Below are 23533 nucleotides of genomic sequence, written 5' to 3'. Positions count from 1 at the left end.
CTTCTAAAATATAACCTAATTCAGAGTCATCTTCAATACGTAAAACATCGAAACCATTAATTTCATTCTGATCTAAAAATCTAAAGTCTGAAGTAGGCAGCATTTTTGTCATTGCATATCCATAAAGGTTATTACAGTCTAGATATATCAAATAACTTGATGATTTGTGTGCATCGTAATCTGGTAAATATTTATTATTAGGTCTTGCATAGCGCAGCGAACATTGAGCTAAACCTCCTCGTATTCCCTTTTCAAGCATACTGTAAATCTCCAAATTATTAATTAATTCTAGTTGAACACCTGTCAAAAGAAGCATAGCATCCCAACTTAGACCAGGTGAAGAAACATAGTAAGCAGGATCAAGTTTATAGTGATGTAAACTCATGTTTCTAAATTTCTCGAACACGTCACATAGTATAAGCACATCGCACTTTAAATATAAATCAGTGTATTCGCCCAGAGAATGTAAATTGAATTCGTCCCAAATAATAAGAGCATGGTTATAATCTTCATCACTTAATGGCTCCATAGTCAAATTATTGTAAAAACATTCTTTTGTTGGTACTTGTTTATCGTTATATTTTGTCCAGGAGTCCATGTAATCGTATGGATAAACACCTTTTCGTCGCAGTAAATCAATTTGTTTTTTGTTATTTTGAAACTCTTTAGATAAATGTACAAAGTCTTGATCAGATAAACCTCTACATAGTACATCTAAACTTGTGCTAAGAAATTGGAAAGAGTCAATAAATTTTATTTGAACCGAGTTTGTTCCTTTTCCACTTTCTATAATTTTTGTTATAGACATATATTTTTCCTTAGTTTTGGGTATGATCTTGATAGCGCCTTTATAATTAGCTAATTTTTCAATAAACAAATGTGAATCATATCCAGATAAGTTGTGAATGACAACTGGAATGAATGGACATAATTTACTTATCAAATTACAGTATGAATGTGCTGCTCCTCTATATTCAGATGTGATGTGATCGTGATCGCGAACTCTGTCATCAAATAACAAATGATTACATATGTGACAAGTAGACGTGTTCCAATAACTATGCTCCTGCTCTTTTGTCAACAGTTTCATTGGTTTCTTGCTACATGAGATTGATATTTCGTGTAAGCGTTTGGCATCTGCAACTAAATATTTGATGAACACTTCTATACAATCTAAACCTCTGTATGTGATAAACTTATTTAAATTTGGATCATGCGAACAGCATATGTAATACGCAAAACAAGAGGGTTGATGCTGTTTCAAGTTTCGAGTATATTCGGTATTATTCCCAGAGCAGTTAACCAGTAAGCTTTCAAAATCGGCATAAATTATAAAATTACTTTTTTGTTTCCTTTCGTAATTCTTGAAGTTAAGTACAGTATTCGCCTTCGGCAAAACTGTTAATATATTTGAACAATTATGAGAGGTGTATTTCGTTTCTTTCGCGAAAAATTGTAAACATGCTTCACACAAATACATTTTACCCTTATGTTGTGTAACTTGACGTCGTACTAGTCGTGCAAGATCTTTAATAAAACAATAATGTCCTTCACCATTTTTTTCAAAGTACAACAAATTGACATGTCTGTCTTTTCGTAAGTTTGTCAAATATAGAGGTCCAGTCACAGTAGCTTTCTTGTCTAATCCATAAACGTTTACACTTATGCCAACATTATTTCTTTCAAATGTTTTTATGTCACTGGGCGATGGTGGAAACGACATACCTTCTACATTGAAAACAGAAAAGGGTTGCGGGTAAGAGCTTGTTCTGCAAACGTTTCTCTTTGCAGGATATAAAGCCGCCACAACACTCCATATAAAACAGTAATTATCTTTGTTTTTCACATTTAAACAACTCTTTGAATTTTTAATACGTAATGGCAATTCTATATAGGTACCACCTCTCATTGGAGAATATTTATTTATATTAACTTCTAAATGACTTACTGAAAGAAACGTCCAACCAGATTCACAATGTTCAAATTCTGAAAGCTTACGTTTAAAAGTATCTATTAGATTGAAATATAGCTCATTTATATCGGTATTGTGATACACTATTTCGTATTTTGTGTTGAAAGACTTTAAATGCTGCTCGCATGACTTAGGTAATATAAAATAAGCAAAAAAACTCGAAATTCAATTTCACACAATGGTTATTCATTACTGATTTACTAATTACTCTTAAAATTCGATCTCGATTATCTTCTAGGAATCGCTCTGGAGTGAGGAAATCATCTTCCACCTCCGAAGGATTAATTCTATAAGTAACAATTCTGTTTTTAAAGGCACTCGCAATTAAGTATATCAATATTCTCAAATTCAGACTTTTTCAAACTATTCGATTTATGCATATTCGATCTCAAATGATACTGATATTTTGTTCTCGGTATTTCAATATTACATTTATCACATTTCATTATTTCTTTGACGGGCCTTGGGGTACTGTGAAACATAACTGTGAAGAGAAACAAAAAACACATATTGATCAAATACAATATATTGAGTTATAATATGCAATTAACAATAAAAAATATTAATAGAATATATTGCCTATTGCATAAAAAAGTACATGATTACACAGGTAGCAGCTAATTTAATATTTAACTTTCAGTAAGTACAATGAAAAATTAGAAGAATAGAAAAACAAAACGCGCGAAAGGAAAGTATTTTAAAAATAGGAGCCTATGAATGTAGGCGGACAATTTTTAAATTCTTTGCGCGTTGCGCTAATATATTTTGACAGATGCTGCCAAGCATCAGTATCGTCATCAGTTCTATTTTTTATAGTGACGATAGCATGCCTCCATCGATTGATGGCGGACACCTTCTCGACTTCGTCACACTTATATATTTTCATCTCAATATAATGTGATCCTTTTTTATCTTCGTCTGCTTGTCGAGCTAGACCATTCGCCACGCGCCTAGTCAAGTAAGAATAGAGTGGTGTGAATTTCTTATTACCAGATGAACTGGGTTCCTCAGTCTCATCCTCGCTGTCAGTACCGAATAGTTCCCGAGCTGTTGGTTTTTTGTGGACAGGTACTGGGCTGATGCTTGGCATACTGCGACCGCTGGGCTTACTCTTCTTTGATGAGCTCGACTCACTAGCCGCAGAAGATTTCCCACGTTTCTTCGTATTCTCTGGTTTTCTAACCGCTTCAACTTCATCGTCGTCCGAAGCAAAGAGATGGTCGGCTGTTGTCTTTGACCTGAGAATAAACAAATAAAAAAAATGATATGTTTGTTATGTTTTCTATTTCTCTAATTGTTCATTCTATTCACCATTCATCTACTTATAAATTCGTGTATTCATACATGAATCTATTTACCTACTGATCAACTCTTGTAATCATTCAATTAATCTAATTATTTATTCATGTAATTTATGTATTCATCTACTCATCTATTCATCTATCCATCTATTCGTCTAAACATCTGCTCATCTACTCATCGCCTCATCTATTCAACTACTCATCTATTCATACATTCGCCAATTCATATATATCCCCCACAGATTAAGCGTATAGGTATAAAACTTGATGTAGTTGTAGGTAAGTACTTACATTTTAACTGTAGTGCAGCAAGTAGGTAGCTCTGGACTCTGGAAGTCTTAAAGGTCTCACTGTTGCAACTTGTAGGCGATCGAGGAGTATGGTGATTGTGCTCCGGTGCACTCGGTTTTATTAACAGTAAATCACGTGGATTCATCCCTTTTACGATTTTAAGATGCGTGATCAATTGTTTATATTGCAAAGTTTGCAATTCAAAACTAGCAACATTTGCATCAACCTACATAAAGACCTTACTCACTATACAGATTCGATTTATCGGTACAATTTGTCAGGCAAATTCGTCGATATGATACTGAAACTCATTAAAATTCTTGCATATTTTTTTATGTTACGTAAACAGTTAGGTGGCGAATTCGAAAACTTATCTGGGAACAGATTTTATTTGCACTCGAATATCATATCGACTAATCGAATCATATGCAGTGGACAAAGGCCTTTATTTGCCTAGCGACGCGCCATAATGTCAGATAGTAATCGGATAGAGGATACTGTATTAGGGAAAGTGCTGAATATCGTAGGTATTCGAGGAAACTAGACTTCAAAATTTTAATTTTGTTTGTTTACGGTAATGCGTATATAAAGCGGGTTGCTAAAGTAAAAACCAGCACTTTGTCTACGGTTTGAACGCGTGTAACACTCCGAAGAATGTCGGTAAGTACTTACAAATAATAAACTAACATAAAACAGTCTAATGTTTTATTAAATGAACACTACAGTTTTGACGATTATTATCTTTTACAGGACTCAGGAGATCTATTCAACTTTGTCCCGAGGAATGATCCCACGCCGTCGCATAGAAATGCTGCGGTAGACAATCGACACGATTCTTCCCGCAAGAGGCCGAAAAATAACACCGCATTATATTCATTCATGAAAAAGCCTACACGACGTGGTGGACTTAAAATTATTCGAATCGAAATTTACGATGCTGATAAAATCGAAAATGCTGTTGAACACTCGATGTGTAAGTGTGATGCAGAATTATGTGTACAACACGTAGTTAAAAACATTTTATTAGATGATGTGTATAAGGGTACACGCGATGTTATTAACAAAATTGAAGAAAGCTTAGCGTCGGATAGTTATAATGGATATACTCTGTAAAACTCTAACTATTAAGTATATAATTATAGATTTGTCTGAAAAATTAAATAAATAAAACCATGCGTTGTACGGATTCAATAGTTTTATTTCACTTACACACATGCTATCCATATTGACTGAAATGACTAAGGCTCAATTTTTTAAATATAGTGTTCATCTGAAATTGTAGTACAGCATCAAGAGCCTACTATTATAAATTAAAATCTTTTAAACTATTACTATGATACGTAACTGGCTGTGGATTATACTTTGAATATGTTTGTTCACTTGAGTCGCTCTATTTGTATCGACCCTTAGAAATAGCTGCACTCGGGGGAGACTAACGCACATATTCGGTCGATATTATTGACATACGCAGATGAAATAATTCAGTTATTGTAGATAAGCTTATAAGGAAAGTTCTTGCAGCGACCAGCAACAAATAAACTTTGAACGCACAGTGGTTTCTTACAACGATAAGTTATTTATATTAAAAAATCTAAACTAACCGAATATGTGTGTACGACACATTTTCATTGTCATATCACAAGTCAGGTCTTCCGTAAAAGGACAGTGTTTGTAAATATAAACTATCTCGCTGCGTTTTACTGATGTCAGTCTTGGGGCCGATTTGCTTAGTATGTAATAGATTGATTTATTAATAGATTGACTAAGTAAGTTTTTGAATAGACGATAATTGATAACAGCTTATTTGAAATTATTAGTATGTTATAACAATTAGATACCCCCCACTTATGATCATTGACAAGAATTAGAAGAGTGCAGATTATTATATAGTATAAATAAATGATTACTTTAAGTTTTCGAAACATTGATGGTAGCAAACAGTTCTTTTGAATAGAATAGACGATTGTGAAAATGTGATATCTTATAGTTTTTAAATAGATGATAATAACTCTTTTGAATAGAAGATTGTGAATATACCTCTTAATCAGAATATATGAAAATACGTCTTTGAATAGAATATTGTGAATATACTATTCATTCAAATGGTAAAATTGGGGGTTCTGGATCTTTTCTGATCCAGAATCCCCAATTTTACACTACTATCGTACATGCGCATCTGTGTGTGTCACGCGATTGAAGACTAAAATAAAATGAGACCGAAGGGGGTGAAGTAAACCTAGCTCAGCCGCTGGTGGGGGGCGGAGAGTTGCCGTTGTATACGTAGGATTATTGGTTATTGTGTGACAGGTGCAAGTGTTCCGACTGTACCTGTCGCTGGCGCTGTCCCCGCGGCGCACGCTCAACGGGCGGCTGTGCGTGTGGGCGTGCGGCCGCTGCGGCGAGGCGGCGGCGGCCGCGCCCGCGCCCGCGCACGCCGCCGCGCGCGCCGCCGCCGCGCAGCTGCTGCGGGCCTACTGCGCGCAGCTCGGTCAGTGCCGCGCTTGATCGTACGCAGCTTTGTACGTGGACCAACTCCGTAGACCATGTCTACCTTATCACGTGTCCGCTATTGCAATATTGCTTTTTTTAGAACTACCTGAGAAATTCAAAGAACCACATCACAAAAATTCATAAACTAACCATCGATTCCAGATGAGGAATGCCAAGAGCTGCTATCAGAAGGCTCTCCTCTCGGCAGGAATCACATAGTAGCAGTCGGCTGCTACAGCGAAGTGATCCCCGTCATACAATACTTGTGTGGCAGACTGACCGAAACACAACTGTAAGTTTCAACATTAGTAAACATAATTAAAAAAAAAGGCGGGCGCTCTCTCACCTCCAGCCAAAGACTAAAGTGAAACCCAGCGGAAGAGGGGTCGGGGGGTGGGGGGGGGGTATAATCTAGAGCAGCACCGATACGAATTGGTGTCGAGTGTAATGTCCATCCTATACGTAGTATTATTCTTTATTCTACCTATATCTACCAATCAAGCAGTTCGAGCACAACATCCCAGCAGTGGATAATAGGATTAAAAGAAGAAGAATGTTGGCAGGCTCCTGAGTTCGTTCCCCAGTCGAATTAATAGACTACCTTTCCCAAATGTCGATAAGGTATCCCCTTCGAAAAGCTTGACGGAATTACTGTTATAATGGGTAAGTAGGTACTTAGAATGCGTCAAAATTCGTATTTAACGACAACTGCAAATGTTTGCAGGATCCCCAAACAGAACCCGCTAGCGCTGTTCTTCCTAGACTGCCTGCTGACTCTGATGTCGAGCCTGTCAGAGCGGGTGAATGGCAACTCGCACTTCACAACCTTCCTATGGCAGAAGTTCTGCCCCTCGCTCATATCGTTCCTGGGGACGCCAAGAGTTGACAAGAATATTAAATCCAGGTACTTACTTATATAAGCTCTTTTTGACGAGATCAAATTTAGATTTATCTTAGATGGTATTAGCTACTTGGCCGGACCAATCCAGGTAAGTGATTTGCGATACCTATACTTATACCTACCACCTACAACCGGTACCTACCATTTTTAAGGCGAATAAATGAATTATGAATTATATGTAGATGCATTTTTTCTGATGATGTTTTTATCAGAGTAGGTAACTCTTTGAGTTTTGTTGTTAAGCTCCTTCACCTGAAACTGTAGCACTTAACAAAAATATGTGCAAGAAATAAGTAAATCTAATCGAAGTCATAATATATTAAGTATCATACAGAACAAAAACAAGAAACAATTTTGACAATTGATGTAAAAAGAAGACACATATTGATGTGTACCACATAGACCAGACGCGTGCTACATAATAGTTAAAGAACTCACTATGTTTAAATAGAACTGGTTTAGTAAGAGTATTGTAATCGCAAAGGTAAAAGTATATATTTGGTTCCTTTTTATTACTTACAGGGAACATGACGGTCACTTAGTTGACGACTCTGGTAGAGGCTCCGGTGCTCTTGTTTGCGCTCCCAGCTTCAACAGTAAACAAGCTAAAGCTATTTATAGGTAGGTACAATACGGACTGGTTGGTTGTTTTACAAGAAGCAATGGAGTATGGATTTTTTACAAATGAAGCCTGAATGTAAAGTCCAAACAAAAACTTAAGAAGAACCATGAACTAGTATTGCATCCAGCGTAGGATATGAAGAGAACTTTTGCGGATTTTGTTTGTTATATCTTTAGAATCAAACTGAGTAACTTTTATTTTGATGGTCTCCAGAAAAGATATTCTACTTTTAATTTGATTCGAGACTTGTCTCTAGCGTCTTCCAATTTACTTCCAGCATAGCCAACCAGCTAGTTCGTCTGGTAGGCTCCACAGCAAACCTACGACCGGTCCTAGAAGCGTTATACCACAGGATGTTGCTCTACCCGCCGGTGTCACACCGAGTAGAGCCACTTCGCAGCACTAGGGAACTACTGCAGAACCCAAAGAGGCTGTGCCAGTTGGTGTTGTTGAAGAAAAACGATCAGCAAGAACGACATAGTGATGATATGGCTATTATTAGACTGTAAGTATCGTCTTTGGTACTAAAAATCGAACCAAGCGTTGTCTTTTACGAATTAATTAGAGAACGGAGTTTTAATGGCAATCAATACAAAGAAGAATTCCTGACGTTCCGTCCGATTCGATTCATGTGGACGCAGAGCTTAATATCTAATACATTTAATCACTTACGAAGATTTTTGTTAGTCCCCAGGTAGTCTCCGGAATTGTGTAGTTGTAACTAACTATAACCCCCTTTCTTGCTTCGCCACCGTCGAGTAAAAATTACTTCTATAGAAGAGCAATACACTTAAGTTGAGGTCCTAAGCAAGAAGTGTCGAAATTGGTTGTATTCTTCCATGTAATGACGTACTTGATGCAAATAGTAACTAATCATGACTCAAAATTAAAACGAGCCATAACTTTCCAGAATCATGGATGGCATAGAAGAATGTGGGAGAAGCGGAAATCCAGAAGTGATCGCCGCAGCGGTTGAGTGTGTCGTGTCTCTGCTAGACGCGTTAGAAAAGCTATGTTCAGGGTCAATAGAGTACCTAACCCCAGAACTAGCGTCTCTTATATTGGAACACTGGCCGAAGCTGCAGGACGCCGATTATACGGGGCCGTTGACGTATCAGACGTTGGCTAGGTTGCCTAGTCCTTATCGGTAAGTTCTTTATTATCTTTGTTCATTTGAGTACTTGGACTTATTCCAAATATCCGACTGATTTACTGGTCTTTTTCAGAGATGTGGTGGCTGTACTACAAAGTACTGAAGAGAAAGAACATGATTCTTCAGGTATTTATTTTTCATCAAAGTCTTCATACTTGGTTTGGCCTTTTTTGAAACATCCTCAATTTGACGATGGCTGGCATATTGGTTTTAATTTTTCCGACTTTCCTCCTGACGAGAGCCAGTTTGTTTATCGTACTACACGACATCGACTATATCCAAATATTTACAATAAATCTTGATCACCCGGGGCCAAAAAGCTATATAATGCCAAATCTTTTAAATTATTGTTCTCATATTTAAAGTAACCTTATTTCCGTCAGATACATCAGGCCCAGAAAACGTGTCCTCAGGCAGCGACGGCGAGGCAGATTCAGATGCGGACAACGTGTTTCTGCCATCGCGCGCCAACAACCCCACCTCGCCCGACACCGAGACTGACTCGTCTCAAGAGAAACCCAAGTCCATACCTAAGACTTTGAATTTGGGAAGGTAACAACAAACACATTCACTCTGCAGTTCATGGATTATCTCTATGAAATACTCCGTTAAAAAATGTGAATTACTTATTAGCCTATGTTGACGAAGCTTGTTGCTGATAAAGTTTGTTCTTTGACGAAACTTGTGTGGATTTCATTGTGTGTCTGTTTTTGTGAATATTAATAGGTATCTATTACTTATTAGTTAAATTAATTCAATTCTTTTTCAGGTGCACCGTGACAGAATGCAATGTAGATTTGGAAAGGCACAACGCGAGGCAATTTATAAAGACGCTACAAAACTCTCTTCTGCCAAAGTTGCTAAATCTAAGGACTTGCATTGAGGTAAAAAACTTTTTAGATTTCTGCTATATGTTGCTGATAATTTCGTCCAGTTTTTGATAAAGCATCTTCTTCTCAACCCAAAATAAATGTAAGTACTTATAAAAAGTATTGTCAAAGATACCAAAGCATCTGAAACTTCTCTACCTTGAAGACTTGATCATTGGTGTTAGTAGTACATCATGGACTCGAGATTTGCATCAAAAGACTAACTACAACATCCTTTCACAATAGTTAAACAAAGGAGATTTAATATTGACGGCTCACGGCACTTATTCTTGCAGGTGGACGAAGCTATGCAAGAGTTCGCATCAAAGTGCTGCCAACATAACGCGGCGCAACCACCAGCTACTTCCTGTATCATGAACGCTGATGGCGTGTACCTCGCCACTTATGCGGCTTTGTTGCTCACACTGAAACAACGACGCACCAACTACTACGTCGAACCGGGGGTAAGGTTTATATTGACACTGACTGAGTGAAAGGTTTTGATGATTCAATCATAGAAACATTTACTGGACATTTTCATTATCATTTCCTCGTGGTTTTTGGACAAGGTAACAAGTCCAAAAACCAGAAAAGTAAGCCGATAAACTTTATTAATAAATGCACTTCTTTTGTCCTATTTGTAAGTAATTGTTATTCCTCTTGTGAGTTATAGAGTTTTCGTATTGTATTATCGAGCAGGCGGCATCTCCCATTAAACGAAAAAGCAGACGCATTGACGAAATAATTGAAATAATAAAAAATAAGTCAACCACACAATAATTTCCTCTTAGTTTAAATCTTTTACTTCCCAAATTCCAACAGAAAATCCCAGTAGCATTAACAGAAGACGAGTTCGTAGAGGAGGTACAAGGCAGCGGCGTGCTAGTGTACCTATCGGCTACTTGGCTTCGAGAGCTGTATCAACAGGTGTTAACTAACGATCTACTCAAGGATGTGCCCACATCTGACCATCCGCTCATACATCTGTTGTCAGGTTTGTATTTGCTGTGTTATAATAAGTTAGTTGTATCATCATACTTTTTTTATCTTTATTCGTAACATTATTTGTAATAATAACTCTGTATCTTCTTTTCTGTAATCTTCACTTGTGTTTAAAGCTTTTTTTCTATTCAATGCATCTCTCATCTAAGTACATTTAAAAAATTAACCCAAAAGCAATCTTGTTTACTAAAATTACTAATTCTTAGACATGGGCGGCCTCGACCAGAGCCCAGTGATGTCGGATTGGCAGAAGTTGAAGGAAGTTTCAATGCTGTACAACACCGCTGATGAAACTCCGCAATACCAGGCTAGCCTGCGATGGGCTAGAAGGTAAATTTATCGAACGTTATCATTGCAGACATTCATAACCTACCCAAGTCTCTAAAATATAAAATAATAATAAGAATGACTCTTGAGTTTTTATAATCATCATTAGCTATAGCTAATGACGTTATAACGTCATCGAACCGGAGTAAACAGCTTCCTTTTACACGCTGCTTCTTTCCATGCCGTTTTTACTGGGTTTTTACCAATAACGCTGATAAATGTGAGACTGAAAAGATTTCAGTAACATTTCTTGAAGAACCTGGTAAGTCATTTTAGGATTGTAGCGAGAATCTTGAAATTAACGACTTTGACAAAAAAATATTGAGTCACATATGTATTTATAGGTAGATACCTACTATCGATGGTGAAAATTCCAAATGGAATCACTTTTTTGTTATTTCAGAATATTGACCTGTATCTGGGAATCGATGGTAACAGTTCTGAGTGTACCTTTAATGGGGTACAGAGACAAAAAGCAGAAACTGCACGGAATTATATCTAAGAAGATCAACACATTTGGGAAGAGGAAGCGCAAGGCTTGGGAGGGACTTACTATACAATGCCTTGAAGGCCTACACAAGGTAGGTTATTCAAAACAAAATATAGCCTTAAAAATTGTATTTAGTATTTCAATAGAATAATGTATATAGTTTCGAAACCGTAAAATAAACATGTATGGACTGTTAAAATAAAATAGGCCAGAAACAATAAAAGTTAGACACGACGAATATTAGCTGATATAATGCAAAATTGAAACAAATTCTATAACACGTTTGTATAAATTAAGTTTGTAATAATTTTAATGACATATGTTATAATCAGGCTGCAAGAGTGAGCAACACATTGAGCCTACAAAATCGCTGCAGCAGCATCTTGGCCTTGCTTGCAAATTCTGCCATATCACAGCCACCTAATGGAAAAATACTGTCTACACATGCACTATCACTTGACATACTGATTACAGGTAAGCATTCCTCTTTACCTATGACTTTGTTTTAAAACACAACGCCGACGTACGCTGTCTTTTTAACTTATGCCGTGTAAGTTCTTCTCGGTCGCCTCGTTTCTCTTTACCTTCCATGATATTTTTCACAAATAAAAATTCAGGTAAACATAAAGCTTTGAGTTCAAACAAAAGGGAATTCCAGTCAAATATGTTGTAAAAAAATTTAAATCCCTAATTGTCACGTGAAAGCAACATTTGCTTTAACAAAAAATCCGTTTGTGTCCATAGGGGGTCTGGAGCTCGGTTCCAAAGCTCCTGAATGCTGGGAGCACATATTTGCGGCTTGCCAATACGTGTCTAGTTTCGAACACTCCTTATTTGGCCAACAAGGTAACAACGCTACCCCCATAGTGACCATGCAGACTGGACGAAACAAAACTGTTTCTATACTCCAGGCAGATGCTAAATTAGGACTCGACGGCCGAGAGGATGAAACGTGGTAAGTTAAACAAGAGATAGGTAGAAATACTAAAGTTGAATAGTAGTTCATTCTGGGTTTTCCTGCAGTGTGGATGTCTTCAACTTCTTGCAACCAGTTCTGGAGAATAATCTCGGCAATGACATGTCTGTCGCTAAAATTGTGGAGACTTGCAGACAAGAGGTGAGTCACCTTCATTTAGCATTTTTAGAACACTGCTCACAACCCTCCTATATCCTAAAGATATCTGATTGTTGGCAAGGGACCTGGAATTATTCGTTTCAAATTTGCTTCAATTTTCAATTCTTGATAAACTCATCCAGTATCTGACTGCGCCCTTATCGTCTATGGCTTTTCATGTATAGAGTGGCCTATCTGTATAGTCGTAAAATTATGTCCACTTACTAATTTCAGAGTGGTAACGTAATATCTGGCTCGGGTGCGGCGCGCGTGTGTTGCGCACTGTCTACAGCAACTGATACATTGTTCACTCGTCTCGCTGCTACCACCACTCTGCCTACATTGCGAGCCGCCTTGCAAAGACTTGCTTCCCATCAGCATCGACTGGTAAGTTATTTCTTGATTATTTTAGTTCTGAGCGTTTTGACATTCAATAATCGTCCTTCGCAGCTAACCGGACACGGGTCGTTTTTAAACAATGCTAAAGGAACACAAATACACAAAACTAATAAAAAATTTTAGACCGCTTATCTATTCGGAAAAAGTCCTAGTTTGACATTTCATTAGGTATATTTAGAGGAACATTAAAGTTAATAATGTTGTTTTGTGCAACAATTTATTGGTCCATTAGTATTTAAAGATGCCTTTATAAAGAGCGTTTCTGCAACTTACCTACATGGATAATAAATCAACGCAAGATCCTGTAACATTATAATCTTCTTTGCGTTATTATTTCCAATTACTTGAGGTCGTCTTCATATTTGGAATGTCTCCACCTATCCTGCTCCCTCAGCTTTCAACAAGTCCATCTGTGTTTAGGTCTTTCCCTTCCTCTGAATGAATATACTTACAAATGTATATTTTGGACAAAGCTAAAAAATCTTGACTATTTGGCATTCCCTTAGCTGTTCTCATCGTGGGAACAAGACGTAGCCAACAACAACGCGTGGTGGCGGCGCGGGCCCCGCAGCCCGGCGGGCGCGGGCGGCGAGGCGGCGCGCGCGCTGTGCCGCGCGGGGGACGTGGCGCTGCGCTGCCTGCGGGCGGCCCGGCCGCTGGCGCATCGGATGGCTATCTGGACTGTCGTCGGCCCGCATTTCATGCAGGTATTATTGGGTATTTTTGGATTACTTTATAAATTGGTTGTGTACAGTGGCGAGCGTCCGAGCAAATCTAATCATATAATCAGGTCGAAATAAAACGACTGTGTTAAACGAGATATCAATAATTCCACGTTTTTGTTTGGTTTGCTTTTATTGGATATTTATTGTAAAGACTCAGACAGACAGACTCAAAATAACTGTCTGTTGGCTGTTCTGAAAATTAAGCAACTAATCAATAAAAAAAATATATGGTTAGTAATAATCTTTTTTCTGGTATTTCGTTTGACACCTTTGGTGTTCCCAGGCGGCGTGTCACAAGGACATCCAGATCTCAAGTTTGGCCATTCAGTGCCTCCACGACTGCGCCACCGCGTTACTAAACCAGCAAGTCGAGTTGCCGCACTTCCACTTCAACGAAGCTCTGTTGAAACCCTTCGAGAACCTTCTTTGTTTGGAACTGTGCGATGATGATATACAGGTATTTCCTTAGATGTTGTGTTTTGAAGTGATATTGAGTGATTGTTTACTATAGTTTTAGTTCGTGTCAATTCTAAATAGATAAAATTATAGATTGGTTCAACGGAGTGAAGAACAAGCGTCACGCATCTAGTTGGGACTGAAACAGATTGTATTTAAAAAAATATAATAAAATAATGCTTCTCCTATTACTTTCTTTCAGGAACAAATCATATCATGCATATGCGAATTTGTTGAAACCAATAGAATGGAAATCAGGTCCGGGTGGCGACCTCTGTTCAACACTCTCCGAGCAGCCAACAATGCCAACCAATACTCAGCCATTTTGGAAATATTTAAAGTATTCCTCAATACAGACAACACTCTGGTGTTCGCAAACGCCGCTCTGGATTGTATTCTTTGTCTGTTAAGTCACATCAAAGGCTTACATTACGATGAGGTCCAAGCCACTGAAGTGAAACCAAAGAAGGTCACATCTCCAACTCAGCAAAAGCCAAGCTTAAGCTTGAAATTCTCAAAGAACAGTAAATTCATACCACTCAGTGAAGAAAAATCGGAAAAAGTCATCGTCGACATGTGCAAAGAAGCGTTGTTTCATCTAGAGAACTGCGCAGAAATATTGACAATGATGTACAATATGCCGAAATGCCCCATATTCAACACAGGTAACAGAATCAAAGGCGATATGCCTCTAGCAGTGGTCGATCCCATAATACCAAGCGCCTCCCTGGATATTACCAAATACATTGCAAACGATCATTACGAGGAAGAACTAATCTCATATCGGAAACTGTCTACAAGTTTACCGCTCTCAAACACTACAAATAATTGTCTACTAAAACTTGATCGGCCAAGCAACATACTAAAAGTTTGGTACGTACTTATTGAAGGACTCATCTCGGCCACTGTAGTGTGCTCAAAGAAAAACCAACCAGCGGCTATGGAGACGTTATTCAAGCTTTTAAGGAATATTGTAGATGTGCCAGGAACACATTTTGGTCTTCATTGCATAAATCATCTGCTCTTACCAACTGTGCAGAACTGGTTGCGTCAGATTTCCAATGTGAATACACACTGGGACAGTGTTATGCCTAACTTCAAACAATGTTGTGGTATGACAACTGATACTATCGTGGTGTACTTACATCATTTGCAACAGATTAACGTAGAAAGATCAACGCCTGATGATAAGAATGAGGAAATTGAGCCCATCGAAAGTATTGAGGCGACCTTTGCTTTGAAACAAACCATGTTGATTTTAGTAGAATGCATCGCACAGCCACAAGAACCGATAGCTAGACTAGGGGCCTCTTGTATTAGGCACATAATTTTGACTTCAGGCCATTTATTGACGGATAACCAATGGGAAATAGTATGCATGAGTCTCCATAGAGCTTGCAACGTCAGCTTGAGTCCACTGAAGCAAATCACTTACGCTTTCAAAGAGAATTCCAACAGCTTCTATGGAGACCTGGCAATGGTCAAAGTTGCTGCTAGACGAGATTGTTCAGTGAATGATAATGTTAGGCTACACGCTATGGCACAACAAGTCTTTCTAACTGAACAATTGAAAACGGATGGCCATACTAAATTGACACCAAAGAATTCATCACAAAACTTGATGCTTATTGATGACAGGAGTTATATATTCCTAGTATACCTCCAGGAGTCGATTAATTCTCTAAATCCTGAGTTGTATACAGTAAGAGTTCCACATAGGGGACTAGTAGTTGGGCTTCTTGCTCACCAGATATTGGTTCAAATCATCGCAACAGTATTAATTCAAGCTTCGTCAGATATCTTCCAAGGTATTAACAGTATTCTGATTGAAAGTCTGAAAACAGGATCTAATGTTTGCAACTACAAGTTCTTCATAAGCAGTGACAATGTAGATCTGTTACTAAAGGGTTTGGAACTATCGTATATGAGGGCCTTACAATTTGATTCACGACCAGGCTTGAAGTTTCTTGTACAAAAAGTATCAAATCTAGAACATGCAGCGAGTCTTTACAAACAAACAACTTCATCTTGGTTGATTAAAGTAATAGCTTTAACCGAGATATTCTTTGGCGGCGTGCACAGATTCAAACTAAAACCAAACGACATATCGATGATACTCAACCACTACACGACTTCACTGAATTTGACGTTGGAGTACGACCGTTTTGTCAGAAAAATATTTGACTTGAAAACCACTTGGGAACTATTATGCAGTAGTTATATAAAGCACCTGATACATGTATCTGACTTTGATCATGATGACGTCAAAGACCGAATCTCATGCAGTTCCGTTGATACAGACTCGTCATCTAATCACTATGAAGAGTTTTATGCCCAAGAACCCAATGAATCTAATAATACAACTGCAGACAAAAAAGATGTGAAGGAATCCTCCGATAGTTCAGTAGAACACAAACCAAAACCATTTACATTTGCTGATTTCAAAGCAAACAGTCAAGCGTCTATAACTGTGGATAGTCCGGAAAAAACAACGGTATCAATAAAGTCTTATGACGAAACAGATGTAACTAATGGTGCTTCCGATACTGAAGACACTATTGGTCCAGAAACTATACTGGAAAAAGCCAAAGATCTTACGGATGAGGCTCAGAATACTAAATATAACGAATCTCCTGCTAAAGATAACAGAATCAGTGTGTCTGATGCACTCGATAGTCACATACACAATCGCAAGGTTAACATCACAATTTGCGATCCGCCTGCGTACGAAAAGAACAAACACGTTGAACCTCTAATTCCGCCACAGCCGGTCCCTCCGGAGATAGAACAGCAGAGAGCGCTGAGCATCGGCAAGGTGAGGATTTTAGACATGTTACCTACTTAAATAGACGAGGAATTTGCTTCCTGGTGTCGGGAGCAATCTATTTTCAAGAGGTATTAAACTCGCTCTATTTTCAGGACATAGAAGTGCAACGGCACTGCTTCCAAAACATTCTGATGGCATACTTGGAGCTGGTGCTGACGTTCCCGCTGGACAGGTTCCAACTGATCCACCCGGTACTCCGCACGGGCTTCGTGCAACTCGCCAAAACGGTCATCGACCCGCAACTCCTCGACAGAATCAATATATTTTTTGACAAAAAAGACTTGACCGAATTTAATTATAAGTGATCAATTAACTTGTGATAATATAAATTCACATTACAATGTATATTCCTGTATTGTTCAGTGTTACGTGCAAAATAAAATCATATTATACTGAAGTGATAGTTTTATTAATCTTTTCAGCTTTAAGCAGGTGAACAAATATATTTCTTAAAAATCTAAAATCTTTAAACTTCTATCAACAAAATGTAACAAATAATTCATATTTGGTATAGCGACTATATTATATAAATTGTCTTTTGTAAAATTGATATAAAATGCTTATTTCAGTCTATTCACTATACTTCTACATTCATTTTGCATTACAAACAAAGGCGTCAAAACCACTATATCTACAAACATGGCACATTGAACTCACAAAAATAATTATGACTACAATAATGTGCCCTATGTAATAATTATTTATAAAGCGGACCAAAGCATAATCTCAAACATCTACGTACATTACGTACAATGGCACTATTAATATTTGGTGTATAAAGTTTCATTTACAACTATACAAATATAAAATTATTCTTCTTTACAACTTAATTATGTAATACTATTTACAAAATATTATGCCGACTGTGCAGACTTCTATCTCCAAACATAAACGCTAAGCGACAATATTGATAGAATAATGGACACACCTATACTAGTCGCACTACTCGTAGGATATGTATGTACAGTTATAGCATACGATAAAGCACTTAAACCTAAATCACTAGATATTAACGCACTTTCTCTATTTATCAGATCAGCTAACTTCTCAGCTTCTAACACACAAACATTCAGCTGCAATTCTGTAGGATTCTGTAACACTGACTCGACTGTGACGAAAATCTCCATCTCTATAGTCAAAAATCCCCTAAGTGCACACTCTGCTATCTTAACGTGTCTTTCTAAAACTTTCATAACATTGTTCAAATTTATAACTGTAGCCGATATGTTAGTACCGTATAAAGCTCTATCGATTTGTTTCTTTGAATATAGGATTCTTAAAGCTCCACCACATTTCGGACAGCAAGCACCAGGGGCAGTGAATCCAAGGCATCTGGGTTTCTTTAATGCTGGACAGATAATTCTGTCGAATTGGCACTTGGGTTCCATAACATCGGAGATAGGGCCCACGGCTAAGCAAGGTCCATTGTAATCGACGCTGACGAATTCGGCCCAAGCAGCACATTCGGAGAAATAAGTAACGCCATTTACACCGCAAACTGTTCCAGCCTGTAACAAAATAATACCAAACGTTAGAAAACTACCTGGAAAATCAATCTAACCAAACATCCATCTATTACTTGTAGAAAATCAACTTAAGTACATTTGAACATTTCTGTAGACAATTTCCCCAGTAAGCAAGCCGTCTGCCACTCATGACTAGGTGACAAGGATTGGCGTGGGTTCGACCGTCTGTGTCGCATACTGGCATCGCAGGCTGCGCGTTACAACTCGTTGTATTAACTGTAACACGAAATATCACCAAATTAGGTAGAGAATCAGGACAATATACTTAACCTAAAACAGAAAAAAAGTAAATAGATCAAGAGTTAAAACGATGAGAATGGTTGGTGAAAAAGATAGTAGTCAAAGTGGTTATTGGGCAGATTACAGGCCTGGTGACCTCCTGGTGACCGATGAATATCGCTACGATGACAAAAAATATGTGAGTGAGGTCAGTGCGGGACCAAAAGATAGGGAAAAAAAATAACCAATGGAAAGACGTACCGCAAACATGTTGAGGACAAGAAGTCTGCAATCTGGATAGACAGATATTCGGCGCTGGTAAGCAAGCATGTCTCCGCGGACATGATATACCAGCACATGGCGCTCGCGAACCAAATTCTATCTCTGCATCAGTTGCTCCAGCACATCTAAAAAAAGGAAAAGAACATGATCAAGATAAATTGGCGAATATTATTTTCGTTGTGGAGGTCAGAAATCAGTCTTTACGTGGTGTTAACTTCTGATTGATTTGCTTCGGACCGATTTTACTTTCTCGAAGTAGATATGTAATACGTAGGTACAAGAGATAGGAAAAAAATATAATTGAAATTATACAATAACATGCTGTTCTCAACCTGCCATCCTGCACTTGAGTTACAGAAATCAAAAGTGAGAGACTAAATTCAGTAGCTGTCTACAGCATCATATGGAAGACGACAAACAAAAAAATCTTAGTCGTAAATCTGAACTCACTTAGCCAAGCAGGCATTCGGATAGAGCCGTCGCGGCGTGTGCACGGGCAGGTGGTGCGGCGGACAGTTACAAGGCAGCCCCGTCAGCAACGCCGCACGCCCGCACGCGCGACGCGAACACACGCGCTCGCCTAGCACGCACGAACACGGGTTGCATTCCATGTAGTACTTCTCACCTGACATAAGAGTATAATTTATTACGCAATTATATCAACATTGAACTTACACATACCGCAGTCAGTATGCAAATATACCGCAATCATAGCCCGCGCGAAAGAAGAAAAAAAATGCGTAGAACTACTTATTTGTAGCTACGTTCTCCATTTTTCGGATGACAAATACACTTGTTCATACAAAGTTCATACAGGTCACATTTCTACGATTATTTTAAAAACATTCAATAACTTTTACAACGGTCAAGATTGGAAACAACTTAAAGAATAGTTGGTGACATTTTAAACTAGAATAAAGATGAAAAAATAACTTACCATGTTGAACAATTTTGTCGTGCAGACGACAATTCTCCTGCGCAATACACGGCAGAGGCTGACAGTTGGTTAATCCTTTAGTAGTGCATTGACAGATCTTATAGCAGGCCTTCTGTGCTGGGCTGGACATCGGCACTCTTACTCTTGTTCCGATAGGAACCACATATGTACTGCCGTCACCTGAAAGGATAAGGAGTTTCACTTTTACCGTATTTTTTTATAAGTACTAGGTACTCTTTACGAAAAGACACCAAAAAAGTCATCAGCAATCTCATAGATCAGTACTATCGGAATTTTTGATTTTTCCTGATCAGTTCCTGTAAGTATTGTAATATCCAGAGGTAAGTTTAAAATAAGACACTTTGATTTTTCGCAAAAAGGCGGGACGGCTTATGTAATATAAACAGGGAATAATAATAAAAAAATAAACAATTTACCCAATGGACACCCATCAACACAAGTGTATCGCGCGCACGAGCCTCCTTGCAAACAGTTTCTGTTGACGATGCAGACTTGAGTAGCGTTGCAGGGAGACCCAGCACACGGTGACGTCACCGCTTCTGTTGCTGATAGTAATGGTGGTTCCATGCCTGTGAAGAGAGTAATATACTTACATTGTAAGTAAGTACTTAAACATCACCAAACAATCGAAGCCTAATCATTCTCGATAATAATAAGTTTTATTAGGAATACCTAACCTAAAAAAATATCAGAATTTAAGTTGGTAAGTACTTAATAATCCTAAAGCCATAAAAAATATCTTTATTGGTCATTAGACAGCCTCCGTGGTCTAGTGGTTAGAGCGTTAGGCTCACGATCTGGAGGTCCGGGTTCGATTCCCGATGGGGACATTGTCGAAATCACTTTGAGAGACTGTCCTTTGTTTGGTAAGGACTTTTCAGGCTTGAATCACCTGATTGTGCGAAAAAGTAAGATGATTCCGTGCTTCGGAGGGCACGTTAAGCCGTTGGTCCCGGCTATTAGCCGTAAAAACACCTCCACCAACCCTCAGTGGAGCAACGTGGTGGAGTATGCTCCATACCCCCTCCGGTTGATTGAGGGGAGGCCTGTGCCCAGCAGTGGGACGTATATAGGCAGTTTATGTTATGGTCATTAGAATTCACTCTTTTTATTTCTAAACTGGGTAAAATAGTATCTCAATCTTGTACTTTTTTCCTAACCTAGTAGGTACACTTACTAGGAGCCATGAACTGACGGAGTGGTACACAAGGAGCAGTGTTGGACTGCGGTGCTAGTCGGGCGCATAGTGATCTTGCTGTGAGTTGTGGAGGAGTTCGAGACCATTCCACACACGATGACACCAATCTCATGCAATCTTCCATGCATAGGAGACTGCTGTGACCCTGCAAATAATAAAACTGTTACTAAGTTCTGAAAATAGAATTCATCCTATGCCAATCTTCCCCGCATTTACTATAACAAATACACCTTAATGGTAATAATCAAAAAAACTAACCTTGGAAGTACATGGTTTTACGTGAAGAGCGCAAGCGACACTCTTCCAAACGTCTGAAGTACACTGAGAAGAGTTCTTCAAAGGCAATTGTAATCCTGACACCGTGACAAACCTGAAACGTTATCAAGTTACCATGAGAATAAATCATTATGCGGACATTTCTTGAAATGAAAACTCCGTATCGACTAATTTTCCTTTGGTTATTTTGTTTCACTCTTTAACTAGGTACGTATCTTTTATTAAAAAGTAAAGTAAAGTTTATTATATTCTTAAAAGAGAAGAATTGTGTGTTTTACCCATTTCCCTTTTGCTCAGCGACAGCCAAATGCGCGTCAAGATCTGCTTGAGCAGAACAAGATCTGAAAAGACTCGTTGGACGATTGTTTAGCTGGCTGCAGTATGTCAAACCAGCGCAGCCCAGGGAACACGGGGTGTCCACTGAAAAACATAGTCAAAGAAATACTATTATCGGAATCTTTTTATGTGAACAACGAATGACTCGAATAACTTGTCGCACGGCCCATCAGTGTTTTCCAAACAATAAATATTTAATATTCTTGGAGTTTTCAAGACTAGAGGTATTTGCTAATAGATCAGGGTGTCCCACCTTAGGCTGCATCATCACTCAACATCAGTGTGGTTAAACATCAACCTTTATTACTTACTTACATAAAAAATCTTGGGCACTATAATTTTAACACTTTCAAAACCTACCTTCTTCTATGCATTGGGTCAAGTCGATTTCTTGAGGGTCACCTAGACATTCAGCGTAGAATTTCTGCCAATTGTTCTGCCAGTCATTGTTAAACGTGTTGAAGCATAGTCTCCGACAATTTATTGTTGTCGCCTGTTCGGAAACAAACATTAGTACCTGCGCTATACGAAATTCAAATCATATACTTATCTATAAGTGGTTTTTGTACCTTTTGGCAGCAATGTAACTTAGCAACGTCGTATGGAATCACGTCTTTGGCGTCAGTAGGTGCATCAGTTCTAAGGAAACATTGCCAAAGTCCGTCATGTAAGGCCGGAGCACCACATTCTTTGGACAAGGCGTTGGCAATCTCCTGGGAGTCTCCTGTGCGACGCAGAACGGACTCGCAAGTAGTTCTGCACTCTTGACTCTTGGATTCGTGGCAACATGGTAGATCTGGAATGATATGTGTATTTGTATTATTAAGCTGTCTAGAAGCTATTCGAAAAGGTCGACAAGGAAGGTCGGGAGGTATTCCAGAAGGTACGTCGAGGACGTTATCTAACCAGACTTTTCAAGTTCACTTTCTCTAAATCTGAAGCTTGATTAGTTGTAACACGTACTAATATTATTGGTTGATTATTACATTTGAACTTCAACGCAATATTGCAACCATATCCCCGGTAGGTACCGGACTTGCAACAATGAGTTATTAAAGTTATTGCAAGTGTACTTTTCACAGCCATTATACCTATTCACCAATCACCACCCATCACGTTTGTATAACAAAGAGTTCAAGTGAAGCATGGGTACCTACTCAGTTCATCTTGCGGTGAATGTACCTCTGACTAACCCAATTCGGAATATTATATGTATTTATATTTTGCAAAATCATGTGAAATCACGAAAGACTCTACAAAAAATAATTTAATGCACCAATAACCAGTCTTACATTTAGAAGTATCAGCATGCACAGTAGAAGCGGTCAGGTCGCGCAGGCAGTGCATCAACTCAGGAGATTGGTCGCAGGCCTCGACTGCGCGGTCCTTAGCCGTGATGTCAACACGCGCCTGCCCCAGACGCCACAACACGCTTCGACACGCCTCGTGACATGTCAGTGATTGCGTCTGCGCTGCATAATAATTGACTGTTAGAGTGGTAAGCTCGGACGTAAACGTCATCCTAGGTACGCTGGAGGGTGCTGTCACGTACGGCCCAGCATAGCAATCACTTGGCTTGACAGAGCAAAATTGGCAAAAAGGTTTTAATCATTCCTGTCTTCCTTTACTACTACTGGCTGTCACGAAAAGAAATGCTGTGAAAATATTAAAAAGTCTTATCTTATCTTTGTATGTAGCCTATTCGATCACTGCTGGGAACTTTTTGAATTTTGATATTAAAAAGTAAAAATAAAAAATAAATACAAATGGCATTCATAAAATAAAAAGAGTCAAGTGGC

The 23533-nt window shown here is 38.5% G+C and overlaps 3 protein-coding genes across 9 annotated transcripts in view; 1 reads left to right on the top strand and 2 right to left on the bottom strand.

Moving 5' to 3' along the window:
- Positions 1-17336, top strand: part of LOC126373641 (brefeldin A-inhibited guanine nucleotide-exchange protein 3) — a 28965-nt gene extending 11629 nt beyond the window's left edge. Inside the window, exons 4-24 of the mRNA XM_050019847.1 lie at positions 5872-6052; positions 6217-6346; positions 6779-6958; positions 7478-7576; positions 7855-8082; positions 8488-8724; positions 8804-8856; positions 9114-9282; positions 9500-9614; positions 9896-10063; positions 10422-10593; positions 10808-10931; positions 11332-11509; positions 11751-11892; positions 12163-12373; positions 12442-12535; positions 12767-12919; positions 13438-13638; positions 13940-14113; positions 14315-16927; positions 17032-17336. Of these exons, the coding sequence (XP_049875804.1) occupies positions 5872-6052; positions 6217-6346; positions 6779-6958; positions 7478-7576; positions 7855-8082; positions 8488-8724; positions 8804-8856; positions 9114-9282; positions 9500-9614; positions 9896-10063; positions 10422-10593; positions 10808-10931; positions 11332-11509; positions 11751-11892; positions 12163-12373; positions 12442-12535; positions 12767-12919; positions 13438-13638; positions 13940-14113; positions 14315-16927; positions 17032-17244 (5835 nt within the window). The 3' untranslated portion in view covers positions 17245-17336. The remainder of the gene's footprint in view (positions 1-5871; positions 6053-6216; positions 6347-6778; positions 6959-7477; positions 7577-7854; positions 8083-8487; positions 8725-8803; positions 8857-9113; positions 9283-9499; positions 9615-9895; positions 10064-10421; positions 10594-10807; positions 10932-11331; positions 11510-11750; positions 11893-12162; positions 12374-12441; positions 12536-12766; positions 12920-13437; positions 13639-13939; positions 14114-14314; positions 16928-17031) is intronic.
- Positions 2609-3646, bottom strand: LOC126373653 (uncharacterized). The gene is made up of 2 exons (XM_050019870.1): positions 3565-3646; positions 2609-3210 (listed from the first exon to the last, which is right to left on the bottom strand). Coding segments are annotated over exons 1-2 (543 nt in total). The 5' UTR covers positions 3567-3646; the 3' UTR covers positions 2609-2669.
- Positions 17327-23533, bottom strand: part of LOC126373642 (reversion-inducing cysteine-rich protein with Kazal motifs) — a 32320-nt gene continuing 26113 nt past the window's right edge. For 6 of the 7 annotated variants that reach the window (XM_050019853.1, XM_050019849.1, XM_050019848.1 and 3 more), the window contains exons 7-18: positions 23027-23206; positions 22304-22530; positions 22095-22227; positions 21677-21818; positions 21381-21492; positions 21102-21267; positions 20341-20493; positions 19904-20083; positions 19417-19591; positions 18946-19091; positions 18542-18681; positions 17327-18447 (exon numbers count right to left, since the gene is read on the bottom strand). In XM_050019853.1, coding sequence (XP_049875810.1) covers positions 17815-18447; positions 18542-18681; positions 18946-19091; positions 19417-19591; positions 19904-20083; positions 20341-20493; positions 21102-21267; positions 21381-21492; positions 21677-21818; positions 22095-22227; positions 22304-22530; positions 23027-23206 — 2387 coding nt within the window. In that variant the 3' untranslated portion in view covers positions 17327-17814. The remainder of the gene's footprint in view (positions 18448-18541; positions 18682-18945; positions 19092-19416; positions 19592-19903; positions 20084-20340; positions 20494-21101; positions 21268-21380; positions 21493-21676; positions 21819-22094; positions 22228-22303; positions 22531-23026; positions 23207-23533) is intronic. The other variant, XM_050019854.1, reaches the window with a different exon arrangement.

Source organism: Pectinophora gossypiella, chromosome 16, assembly GCF_024362695.1.
Source record: "Pectinophora gossypiella chromosome 16, ilPecGoss1.1, whole genome shotgun sequence".
Lineage (NCBI taxonomy): Eukaryota > Metazoa > Arthropoda > Insecta > Lepidoptera > Gelechiidae > Pectinophora > Pectinophora gossypiella.
Note: the sequence above shows the minus strand (reverse complement) of the source record. Positions and strands in the feature narration are given on the sequence as shown.